Here is a 13,039-nt window from a genome sequence, read left to right on the forward strand (position 1 = left end):
AGGCTAAGCCCACAAGATGGCTCAGTGGGTAAACACATTTACCATCAAGCCTGACACCCTAAGTTCTGTACGCGAGACCCACATGGTGGAGACAATCAACTCCCATGTATTGTCCTCTGGCCTTCATGTATGTGCTGTGACATGTGGGAGCACACACACACACAAATAAGTAAATGTGTTTTTGTAAAAAAAAGAGAAAGTGGGTCTGGAGGAGTTAGAGGAGGGTAAGGAGTGAATATAATCAAAATACATTATATGAAATTTTCAAAGAATAAAATTAATTATGGAGCTCAAGAGACTGATCAGTGGATTAGAGCATTTGTTGCTCTTACAGAGGACCTGGTTCGGTTTCCAGCACTCACACGGCGGCTCACACTCATGCATAACTCCAGCCCTAGGGAATCCACTGCCATTTTCTGATCTCTGTAATCACCAAGCATACACAGGATATGCATACATACATGCAGGCAAGTATTTATACACATAAAATAAAAACTCACAGAGATCCAGCTATCTCTGCCTCCCAAGTGCTGGGGTTAAAAGCATGTGCCACTATGCCCAGCTAAATCTAAACTTTTTAAAATTATATTTTAAAAGGCTAAACACAGGAGTCCTATTTGAGGTACTGCATAAACCACAACAACAGAGGTTCAAGAAGGTCACATGTGGTGGTTTGAATGAGAAATGGTGCCTGAAGTCTCAGGGATTTGAACACTTGGTCTGCACTTGGCAGTGCTGTTTGGGGAGGTTGTGGAATCTTTAGGAGGCGGAGCCATGCTGGAAGAAATATGTCACTGGGGCAGGCTTTGAGTGGTCTTGTCCAACTTTCTGTTCACTCTGCTTCGTGCTTGTGCTTGATGTGAGCTCTCAGATTTCTGTTCCACTTGCTGCTGTGTCTCTCTCTACCATGATGGACTCATCCTTCTGGAACCAGAAGCCCAAACAAGCCCTTCCTTCCTTAAGTTGCCTTGGTAATGGTGTTTTATCAGAGCAACAGAAAAGTACTAACACAGCATGTGTCCATTCTGAGCTGACCACAGGACATTTGGCTTTACAAACCCCAAGAAACCAGATCCAGAGCGGGCAACGCAAGAACCAACACTCGCTAGTTTAGTGTGTGACTGAACTGCCGGCTCCACACACACTCATTTCCTTCCTGGGGAACCCAGGCTCTGTACATACTAAGAAAGGCCAGTGCCACTCAGCCCTACTGCACCTACTACTTGCAGTCTAATTTCCCAGGTCTTGCCCTGTTCTCCTTCAGAAGAAATTGGTGTTTATTTAGTTAACTTTTTAAATAGAAAAAAAAAAAAATCAAACAGAATCAAGTTTCTGTCTCTGCCTCTGCTTCTGAGCTGGGTATCTGTTGAGTGGACGCACAGGACACAGAGACCCTGACTCAGAAACTAAGGGGAACCTCAGCCCACACAGCCTGCATAGCCTCCCACTGGCAGGGTAGATGTTCTTGGTAACCAGTGCTAACAGTGCTCAAGAGAAACACAGGCTGAAGGGCCTGACAGGAATATCCAGAAACAGGTGGGTCTGATGGTGATAGTCCTTACCTCGTCAGGGGGCAGAGCGCACTGCCGCACGATGTACTCAACCATCACCTCACCTCCAGGCTGCTCCAGGTAGCCATGGTGGGCCATGGCACTTATCACCTGCACCACAGCCCGTTTCACCTGCCCAGAACAAAGAGAAGGTTAGGAAGGGGCACAGGGCACACATCTGGCCCTGTGCTCCACCTGCACCCACACCTGTACACGTACTGCATTTGTTCCTACATCTGTCCCAGCACATGCCTAAGCATAGCCACACACCTGTACCTACAGTTGCACCTGCATCTAGACCCACACACACACTGGTAGGTACATCTACACCCACCTCTACCCACAATTGCTGCAGGACCTAACACCTGGCTTCACGGAAGCTTGCTCAGCTCTCAGCTAGCCACCTTGTGACATGTGCAGTTCTGCAAGGGAAGGCCCTCTTTACCTCTATCCCCCACACACTCTTCCCCTCAGAAGTCACCTCATCACACCAACTGCCCTCCTCTATGGGCGTTTACTGAGCTTCATCCAACAGTCCATGAGAACAGCTCGATAAACGACTGCTCCAAAGCATGCTGCTCTCCAGCTTTACCTCCCCCACTACACTTTTGGAGCATAACAGACCTATCCCACCTGCACTGTTCATCTGGACCTACACTATGGGACTACTGTCCTTCATGGCTCGCTTCTCTTGTGTGACACCCATATTTCCTATGATATGTTATGGACCTGGTTGTTTGACCCTTTCCCTAGGCAATGTTTCTCAGACCTTTAACTATCACCCAAGCATTCCTAGTTCTGAGGCTGCACGGCCAGTCAAAAGCCAAAGTCAGTGATGTTTACTTAGAGCCAATGTCTCCTTTAGCCCACTGACCCTAACAGACACTGGCCTCTGTCCCCAGCCTCAACCCTTTGCACCAGGCTCCCAGGAGCCTTCAGTCTCATCTGGAGAATGCTTTTGCTTCCTGGTATGTCAGGTCAAACAAAACTGCCCAAAGAAGGTTCCTGAGATTCTCCATCAACACCCACCTCCTGTGATCCCCATGTCACATTCATCTAATGTGGCAAGCTATGGGAACAGAGTGGGTCTGGGTCAGTGGCTATCTGACCCTGTCATAGGGTTATCAGGGAAGACTGTCCCTGGGTATAAAGGTTTGAAGGCTGTGATCTGGAGTTTGTGTCAGAAGCTTCTGAAGAAATAACAGTAGGACACACAGTAGCTACTGCAGTAGCTCTCAAGGAGGGCTAGGATCCTACTGCCTCTGAGCAAGCAGGTCCCGCTAAACATAATGGTGCTCAGAAAGCTGGGAAAGATCTACCTTGCCCAAAGAGGAATCTGACCTGTGTCCTGGGCTCCTGGGAGCCCTTGAGATATCCAACTTGGTAAGAATGTCTCATGATCTGGGACCAGGGTCACCTCCCACAGTCAAAGGCTGTAATTCAGATGGGAGCCTGTAGGCTGCATGGTATCAGTACTATCTTCAGAGGGGCTGGAGGCTGAGTGTAGCAATACAGATAATCCCAGCAATTCACATGACAGGGCTAAAGGTTCAGAACTCTAAGACTAAGGAATGGGTACTAACACTGCCCTGCTCACAAAAGGCAGTGGGAAGCTAAAGGTTTAGGCCCTCCTGAACTCTGTTCTCAAGGGCTCTTTCCCAGCTGTTTTTCATTTTTGAGATAGGTCTAGTTATGTAGCCCAGGATAGCCAGGAACTCCTATCTCAGGCTCCCAAGCGCTCAGGTTACAGTCATGGACCACCACACCCAGCTCCCCAGCTGACTTAAACAGTCCCTGTAGTAAGCGGTGACTATTCCAGCTGCCTGAGTTCTCTGACTCCTCGTGAATGGTGAACCTGAGGGTGGTGCTAGAACACTCCGGGCCTGTGACAGGTACCAGCCCCGAGGTGGCTCAGGTTCACTAACAGTTCACTAACACAATGTGGAAATACAGTCTGCTCACACTACCTGTGTACACCTCTCAGCTTGCTCTTTCCCGGAGACCGGGAGGATAGGCACTTCCAGTGCTCTGGGCACTCTTCTGTTGGCTGCTCATGATGAGCAAAACTCATCCAGTCCAACAACGGTCCAAGCTAACCTGTCTGCCTTACCTTACTGTTGGTGTCCAGAAGAGGGAGCCTCAGGGAAGAGAGGATAAAGGGTTTCTTAACTTCCATTTGAGCAGCTGCAAGAAACAAACAAGATGGCTTAGTCCCTGCTAACAGAGACTGCTCATCAATCCACGTCTACCTTGAAGTCCAGGTCGCAAAGGATCTGGGCTCAATTGCTCCTCATGTAGGAGCATAAACCCATTGCTCTGAAGGAAAAAAAAATCCCCAAATAACATTTTACCCAATCAAAAAGCTAAAAGGGATTTTTAATTCTCTTTAGAGTCCTTGTGCATGAAGAACTATGTTCTTTAATCCTTTGAGGTCAAAATGCAATGTGCTGCAAACCTGGCAAGGCAAGGGGAAGCAGAGGTAAGACCACAGCAGACCGAAGGGACTAGCGAAATGCCCGTTAAGGGAGCCTCAGGCAGAGCCACCTGAGGCGTCTGTCTTGTCTTTCACCCACTGTGAAAGCGCTCAGTTCTATGTAAGTGAATTTAGGCAAAACTCTTTGCGTTGCATGTGTACTTGTTCTCCCTACCAAACACATTTGCCTCACCAAATGTAGCTGGCTTTTTAAGATGGTCACCTTTCAAGAGACTTGATCTCTAGCTCATTCAAAAGAGGTCACTGTGAATGAGCAGTACCAGTGAGAGGCACAGGAGAGGCTGTGGGGGAGGGTGCAAACAGCACCTAAGGGGCGGCTGTAACTGCAGAATACTGAGACCAGTAGGAACAGAATTCAAAGAGCTCTACCTTCCCCTCAGATTGTGTTTTCTATAAATCCCACCCCTTTTTCATACAAAACACTAAATCACAGTGGCTTACAGTCGGATAGACATTCAAGGTTCATTCTCGATCTCTAGCCTAAGCAAATAATGAATAGGATGATGAATTTAAAGGGGTTAGTGGGTGCTGGAGGGATGGCTCAGTGGTTAAGAGCATATACTGTTCTTCTAGAGGAAAAGTTCAATTCCCAAACCTCCAGAAGGTGGTTCACAGCCAGGTCCAGAGAAGTCTGACACCTCTGGGCTCCATGGACACTTGCACTCATGTGCACATATCTACAGACAGACATGCACATATACAATTAAAAATAATTTTAAAAAACAAAGAAGAAAAAGAAAACATCTAAGCTGGGAGCGGGCAGATGGTTCGGTGAGTAAAGCTGCTTGCCATCAAGACTGATAACCTGAGCTCCATCCCTGGGACCAACATGGCAGGAGAGAACCGATTCTTACGAGCTGTCCTCTGATGTCCACCTCCTCTTCACAGCACTCACGTAGCCACAATAAAGAAATAATAAGTAAACATAATTTGAGCATATCTTTTAAAAAGCTAAGCAGTTGGCAGCTGAGACACTAGATAGAACTTCTGGGGCAGTTTTGTTGAAGACACTGTAATTGAACTGGCATCAGAGTCACCAGTCTGATTAACATTTGCTATAAAAGGTCTTGGGTGGCTGGGGCATTTCTCACAAATTCCGGGTGAACTGCTGGTATCGGGGCTCCCTCTTGATGACAGCCAGCTATAAGGCAGGGTTTCTCTCTGTAACAGCCCTGGCCGTCCTGGAACTCTCTTTGTAGACCAGGCTGGCCCTGAACTCACAGAGACCTGCCTGCCTCTGCCTCCAGAGTGCTCAGGTTTTTTGGTGTTTTGAGGCAGGGTTTCTCTGGGTATACCTAGCTGTCCTAAAACGCACCCTGTAGACCAGGCTGGCCTCAGACTCAGAAATCCACCTGCATCTGTCTCCCGAGTGTTGAGATTAAAGGCATGCAGCACGACCTGGCTTATCTCCTAATACTTAAAAGAAATTCAAAATGGCCATTAAGTGCTTGATTCGGCAACACACATATGGAATGATGCACAGAAGACTAACATAACCCTGTGCAATAATACTCAAATTTGTGAAGCATTCTATAGTTCTATATAGTGTATTTCACTTTTCTTTTTGTTTTTTTCAACACAGGGTTTTCTCCGTGTAGCCTTGGCTGTCCTGGATTCACTTTGTACACCAGGCTGGCCTTGAACTCACAGAGATCCGCCTACCTCTGCCTCCCAGAGTGCTGGGATTACAGGAGTGTGCCACAGTGCCCGGCGGATTTCACTTTTTATGATAAATTTCAAATGGATATTATGAAGTGGTTATCACTTGATGTGGTAAGTGCCTGTAACCCTAATTCTCAGGAGGCAGGAGGACCACAAGCTCCGGGACAGTTAAGGAAGCTGACATAGGAAGCTAGGCTAACCTAGGCTATAGACCTTGTCTCAAAAAAAAAGGGTGGGTGGGTGGGTGGAGTAAAGAGGCTGGAGAGATGGCTCAGCAGCTAAGAATGCTTACTGCTCTTGTGGAGGACCTGGGTTAAGTTTCCAGAACTTAGAGTAGGCAGCACACAACTTCCCATAGCTCCAGTAGAGCATCAAATGCCTTCTGACCTCCATGAAAACCTGCACACAAACTCATGCAGCCACGCCTACATACACATAATAAATAATGGTCTTTTTAAAAAGGAAGAAAGATAGAAAAGAAAAACGAGAGCACTGGGTACAACAAAGGTAATACACTGCTTGTGACAATGTTTTCATTATATAGACGGTCCAGTAAGAAAGATGTCATCCCGCTGGGTGCTGGTAGTGCATGCCATTAATCTCAGCCCAGAGGCAGGCAGATCTCTGGTCTACAGAGCAGTGCTCAACATCACTGAATTATGCCATTGTATGTTATGTCATTTTAGAACAAATAAAAGTAAAACCAGGGCTGGAGATGTAGCTAAGCTAGCAGGGTGCTTGCCTGACATGCATGAAGCTGAAGGTGGAAACCCCAGCACCGAATAAGAACAGGTATGAAGGTGAACACCGAAATCCCAGCACTAGGGAGGAGAAGCCAGGAGGGTGAGGAGTTCAAGGTCATTCTTAGCTGTGTAATAAACCAAAGGTCAGCCTGGGATACCTGACATCTTGTCTTAAAAAAAAAAATCAAAGAAAACAAACAAACAACAACAACAAAAATCAATGGTCAGCTGAGCATAGCAACACATGCCTTTAATCTCAGCACTTGGGAGGCAGAGGCAGGTGGATCTCTGAGTTCAAAGCCAGCCTGATCTACACACTGAGTTCCAGGACAACTAGGGCTATGTAGAGAGACCTTGTCTCAAAAAAACAAACAAAAAAGAAAACAGAACAAATAAACAAATTGATGGCCAGGTTCCAAAAAGAGAGCTAGACAGCTATATTATTATTTATCTATAAAGATGCACGTGGTTACGTATAAACATCTTAAAAGTAAAGGCCTGGAAAGATTTGTCAGTGGTTAAGAACACTTGTTGCACTTCCAATGGACCTGGGTTTGATTTCCAGCACCCCCATGGTGGCTCACAAACATCTGTAACTCCAGTTCTAGAGATTCAGGAACACTCTTCTGGCTCCCTAGGTACCAGAGATGCACATGCCACACAAAGTAAAACACCCACACACATAAAATAAAATAGTTAAAACCCCAAAAGGCATAGTGTTAAAAGTAGGCATAGTGGGGGGGGGTGGCACATGCCTTTAATCCCAGCAAGCAGAAGGCAGAGCTCTAAGAGCTCAAGGTCAGCCTGCTGTACTTAGTGAGTTTCAGGCCAGCCAAAATAACAGAGTGATACCCTGTCTCAAAAAAAAACAAAAACAAAAACAAAAACAAAAAACAAACTAATCAGAGCTAGATTTTGCAATCTTAGACACAGAGGTATGAATGATAAGGCCAATCAGCTGCTACTCACTGAGGTAAGGGTTGTGTAGACTTTTTCTGAGAAATTTAAAATTAATCTGTGTCCTAGTGGAGACTCACACTGAGGCCCAGAGAATGGCTCATTCAAGTTCACCTTAGAGTACTAGGGCTTCTCAGGGAGCAACAGACCACCAAGTAGATACAGCTTTATTATTTTCCTGAAGTTACTATCCTGCTCCTACTTTATATGGCTTTAAGTCCCCAGGAGAACTGATGCAAACCTGAGCTCAGAGCACTCCCAAGTATTAAAGCAACCGAGGTAACTATAGCCTCAGACAACATACGGCACAGATAAAACTAGACTCCAGAAAAAGTATGTCTGTGTGCTCCATCCTTTCCCTTATCAGGGCTTCTGCTGGTTTGGGCAACCTTGGGAAAGATGGCTTGTTTTCTTACAGTCTGACATATCAAACAGTGAAATGGTGGCTGGAGTGCTTCTTAGTGGTGTTAAAATAAACACACACCTGCAATCTGAACCTCTGCTCCTAGAGACACATCCACCTAAGCATACACAGGAAAAATGGAAAGAGCAGCAGTCTTCTTAAAGGTTAGACACTGGAAGAATCCACGTACCCCTTGCCAGCGAATCATAAACTCACAACAAACTTCACAGAAATGAAATGAACTCTGATATACACACATTTTGTGAACAGAAAACAAAACAACAACGGAAAGGTAAGATACAAAATGCTCCATTCTTTGCAATTTATTTTTCCTTATATGAGATGCAAAACAGTGCTGGAAGCTTCCCTTCCAAAGACCTGCCAGTAGCCCCTGGGCACTGTCATAGGTGGGAAAAAAATGGACTTGCGCTTTCACTCACTGAAAAACAGTTGCTGTCTGTACTATTTCTCTATGTGAGCTATACTTCAAGATAAAAGGTTAAGAGGTTGGAGAGATGGCTTAGAGGTTAAGAGCACTGGTTGTTCTTCCAAAGGACCTGAGTTCAATTCCCAGCAAGAACATGTGGGCTCACAACCATCTCTAATGAGATCTGGTGCCCTCTTCTGACCTGTAGGCACACATGCAGACAGAATACTGTATAAACAATAAATAAATCTTTGGAAAAAAAAAAAAGGATAAAAATAAAATATAGGTAAAAAGAATGCAGGTTTTTTGAAGTGCAATTTAAGAAGTAACTCAGATGACCGTGTAGTAGTGACATACACCTTTAGTCCCAGCACTCTGGGAGGCAGGAGCAGGCAGATCTCTGTGAGTTCCAGGACAGCCAAGGCTACACAGAGGAGCCCTATCTCAAAAAACAAAACAATACAAAAGATGAAAAAGGTATAGAGTCACATACCACTGTTGAACTCCCTCCTCCCTAAATAATTTCTTTTTTCAAAAAAATCATTTTACTATAAAGGAATTAATAAAAGCATCACAGAACTAGGTGAAGGTTTCCAGTAAAATGCTGGATATGGTGGCACTCACCTTTAATCCAAGCACTTAGGAGGCAGAGGTAGGTGGATTTCTATGAGTTTGAGGCCAGCCTGGTCTATACAGTGAGTTCTTAGGCAGCCAGGGGTATTTAGAGAGACTCTGTCTCAAAAACAAAAAAGGGGGAGAGGGCTAGAGAGATGGCTCAGCAGGTAAGAACACTGTCTCCTCCTTGAGAAGTCCTGAGCTCAATTCCCTGCGACCACATGGTGGTTTACAGACATTTATACTGGAATCTGATACCCTACTCATGTATATGTACAGAACACTCATACATAAAATAAATAAAAAAAATCTTTTAGAAAACAAAAATAAAAACAGAAAAACACAAACACCCTAGAAGGTGTCCAGTCAAACAAACACTTGCCCAGTCCTGAATGCTATACATCTCAGTGAACTTCTACACAGTTAGAATGGCCATTCTGAAGCCATGACGCATCCGTTATGGTTTTATATTTTCACTATCAGTTAATTTTTATGTCCATATCCACCAAAAACAAAAAACAACCACATAAAAAGCAGTGACAGAGTTGAAACTAGAAAAAAAAAAAAACTTAATCTTTTATATGTTCTTTCATAACTCATGTGTCCTTTTACCTGAATTCCAATCCACTGGTCAACTCTCAAATGTAAACACACAGACACACAGACACACACACACCTAAGAAAAACAGCACCAAGAGTCCATTCTGGTGCCTTGAACCACTGCCTGGAAGAGCCCCAGGCAACAGGATCTACCCTTCTGAACCTCGTATATCTAATGCCACCCAATGTGGCATGAATGAAATTCACCAAAACACAAACCCACATTTACAGCTATGATTATCTTTATGGAAGCTTACCGCTAATCACATAAGTCTCCCTTAAAAGCAGGAAACTGGGCGCTAAAGGTGTCGCCCAGAGGTAGAACACCTGCCCAGTACATGTGGAACCCTTCGTTCTACGTCTGGTGGTTTGGATGGGAATGGCCCCATAGGCTCATATACTTGAATGCTTAGTCCCCAGCTGGTAGAAGGGTTTGGGAAAGCTTAGGGGGTGTGGCCTTGTTGGAAGAGGCGTGTCACTGAGGACAGGCGTACTGTTCCCAGGTATCATGTGTTCACACGTGTGCACTTGCTCTCCACTGTCCCCGCTTCCAAACAAACCTTTTTTTCTATACGTTGCCTAGGTTATGGTGTCTTGTCACAGCAATGACTAAGATGAAGTTCAACTGTGAAAACCATCAAGGTAACATGCTACCACTAACAGTAATTCAAAGCAGGGTGCTAATCGCTTATCCTGGTACCACCCTACACTGAGCATGGCACAGGTGGCCAGCCTCAGGCACAGAAGGCACTCACCAGCCGAGTTGATGATGTGTCTCAGGATCTGCAGGGTTCCCACACGGAGCCTCTCATTGTTGGTGTCCAGCCTGGGCAGTAAGAAGGCCAGCAGGCGGTCAGGAGAGCAGCAGGCTGCAGGGCAACATGCACATCAGACACTGCCTAACAGTCTCTTTGTGCTTGCTCCACACTTGCACCCTAAGCTTGCCAGGACTGACTTTGTCTACCTTGGTCATAGTATAGCTGGAGCTACAGGGACAGGGAAGGTAAAGGCATACTGTGGAGAATGCTGGAAACCAGAACTCCCTGACCACTAATTTCACTCCAATGTTTTCTTCGTGTGGCTGAATAAAGTGAAGGGTTAGAGCACAGGGGTCAACACCAGTCTAGGCACCACAGAGTGCAGGTGAGAATCAGACCTGGGGTCACCAGGACTTCATTCTAGCTTAATTCATGGGGAGCCCACAAGAAACTCCTGAGAGATCCTCCTGCTTCTGGGCTGGTCTGCACCTAGAGAACACTTCCCAAGCACTCAGACCCTGTACAGATCTTTAGCCGGGACCAGTATCATTGTCAATGGGAATCTTTTTGGAAATTACCTTGGTGAATCTCTCGCATTTGTGAACCAGTGTCAATGACAGTAAAAATTGGTCCTCCCTCCCACCACACTCTGGGCCAGCTGAACCAGTCTCCCAGCCTTCCCTCCCTCCAGGCTCTAAGTGGGTGCTAATGCCACTGGTCTTCAATAGCTGGCAAGTCATAAGCCTCTACCTGACCCTCAAGCTAGTAAGCAGGCCTTGACAGAACACAGATACAGGGACAGATCTGTCCTAGACCACCAGGCTCTAGTAGACGAGGGAAAGATGCTATCACCTATCGCTGAGGGTCATGTAATGTAAGACTGATGGCTAGAGCCAGGCAGCCACATACAGGGGTGCCACGCAGTAGGCTGTGGATGAGGGTCAAGGATAGAATGTGTGGAATGGGAGACAGAAGTCTCTAGGAGAGAAGTAGGGCTATAACACACACTTCAATGAAGATCAGGTACTTGGGGGCTGTAACCAAGACCCTGCTTGAGACCCTAACTCCTCCTCAGCCTGAGCCATGAAGCCATTATCCTCCTCAAAAAGGACAGTGAGATCCTGTTTTGTTCTTGTGTTGTTTTTAATAATAATAACAATAGACAGAAAGGACAGCTGGCTCAGACATGTCCTCTGAGGCTTCCTTGTACAGGAGACGTCACCCAAGCCACTACTCACCCAGCACCGTGAAGCAGCGCAGCACCTCCTTCTGGCTACTCATTACCAGGGGGCTCGAGGACTCCACGGGCACACAAATCTGCTCCAGGAGACAACAGACAGAGAATATGGTGACACGCTCATTGTCACAGCCCTGTCGTGCAACAGATGAGTGGCCCTACCTCACCTAGGGGTACTGGAAAGGTGTTTTGTTGTTGTTGCCTTTGGGTTTATTTATTTATTTATTTATTTTATAGATGGGCTGGAGGGATAGCTCAGAGGTTAAGAGGTCTAGCTGTTCTTCCAGATGACCTGGTTTTGATTCTCAGCACCCACATGGCAGCTCACAACTGTAACTGCAGTTGCAGTGGACTTGAGGCTTATTCTGATCTCTCTGGGTACCAGGCACACACAGAAAACAGTTAAACATTCGGGCAAAACACCAAATAAGGAAAATAAAATGAAGATCTACTCTACTGTTTTCTGTATATGAGTGTTTTGCCTGAATAAAATCTATTCATCCCTGGTGCCTCTGGAGGTCAAAGAGGGTGTCAGATTACCTTGGACTGGAGTTAGACAGTGGTGAGCTGCCATGTGGGTACTAGGAATCAAACCCAGGTCAGTCTTCAAGAGCAACAAATACTCTTAACCACTGAACCACCTCATCTCTCCAGCCTATGCTTTTGTTTCTTTTGAGACAGGATTTAGTAGCCCATGCAGGCCTTGAACTCATATCCTCTCGCCTCAGTCTCGCTAGTGCTAAGATTACAAGTATGTGCCACCATACCTGGGGGAGGGAAGCTGTATTACAGCACTATTATAACCAATATTTGTGCGAGAAGTAATTTATTTTATTTTTCTGAGACAGATTCTCTCTACATAACTTGGCTGTCCTAGAATGATGTAGATCAGGCTGGCCTCAAATTCACAGACATCTGCCTGTCTCGGTCTTCCAAGTGCTGGGATTAAAGGCACGCGCCACCACAGTCACCCTGGTAAGTTAGTTTTTCTTTTCCTTTTTTTTTTTCTAGACAGGGTTTCTCTGTGTAGCTGTGGTTGTCCTGAACTAGCTTTGTAGATCAGGCTGGTTTCAAACTCATAGAGGTCCACCTGCCTCTGCCTCCCTGAGGGCTGGCATTACAGGCATGCACCACTGCTGCTAGGCCTGTTAAGTTCTTTTTTAAAGATTTCTTTATTTTTAGCATGTGATGTTGGTACATGCCTTTAATACCAGCAATTGGGAGGCAGAGGCAGGTGGATCCCTGAGTTCAAGGTTAGCCTGGTCTACAAAGTGAGTTCTAGGAAAGCCAGGGTTACATAGAGAAATCCTATCTCAAAAAAAAAAAAAAAAGATTGATTTATTTATATTTCATATATGAGTTTTAATTTGCCAGCATGTATGTATGTGCATCAAATGTGTGCCTCGTGCCAGCATTGGACCTTCCAGAAATGCAGTCCCAGTTTATGAGCCAACATGTGTATGCTAGAAACTAAACCCAGGTCTTGTGGAAGAACAGCACATAAGCTAAACTGCTGTCTTTCCAGCTTCCAGCACCAATAAGCTCTCTTCCTTCCTTCCTTCCTTCCTTCCTTCCTTCCTTCCTTCCTTCCTT

General features: G+C 45.7%; 1 protein-coding gene across 5 annotated transcripts in view; it reads right to left on the reverse strand.

The window, feature by feature from the left end:
* Positions 1–13,039, reverse strand: part of Mroh1 (maestro heat like repeat family member 1) — a 68,955-nt gene that overhangs the window by 27,872 nt on the left and 28,044 nt on the right. For all 5 annotated transcript variants that reach the window (XM_055626626.1, XM_055626630.1, XM_055626628.1 and 2 more), the window contains 4 exons: positions 11,448–11,526; positions 10,207–10,320; positions 3,661–3,734; positions 1,563–1,682 (listed from right to left, as the gene is read on the reverse strand). In XM_055626626.1, the coding sequence (XP_055482601.1) occupies positions 1,563–1,682; positions 3,661–3,734; positions 10,207–10,320; positions 11,448–11,526 (387 nt within the window). The remainder of the gene's footprint in view (positions 1–1,562; positions 1,683–3,660; positions 3,735–10,206; positions 10,321–11,447; positions 11,527–13,039) is intronic.

This window comes from Psammomys obesus, unplaced genomic scaffold (genome assembly GCF_907164565.1).
Source record: "Psammomys obesus unplaced genomic scaffold, mPsaObe1.curated_primary_1811, whole genome shotgun sequence".
Classification (NCBI taxonomy): domain Eukaryota; kingdom Metazoa; phylum Chordata; class Mammalia; order Rodentia; family Muridae; genus Psammomys; species Psammomys obesus.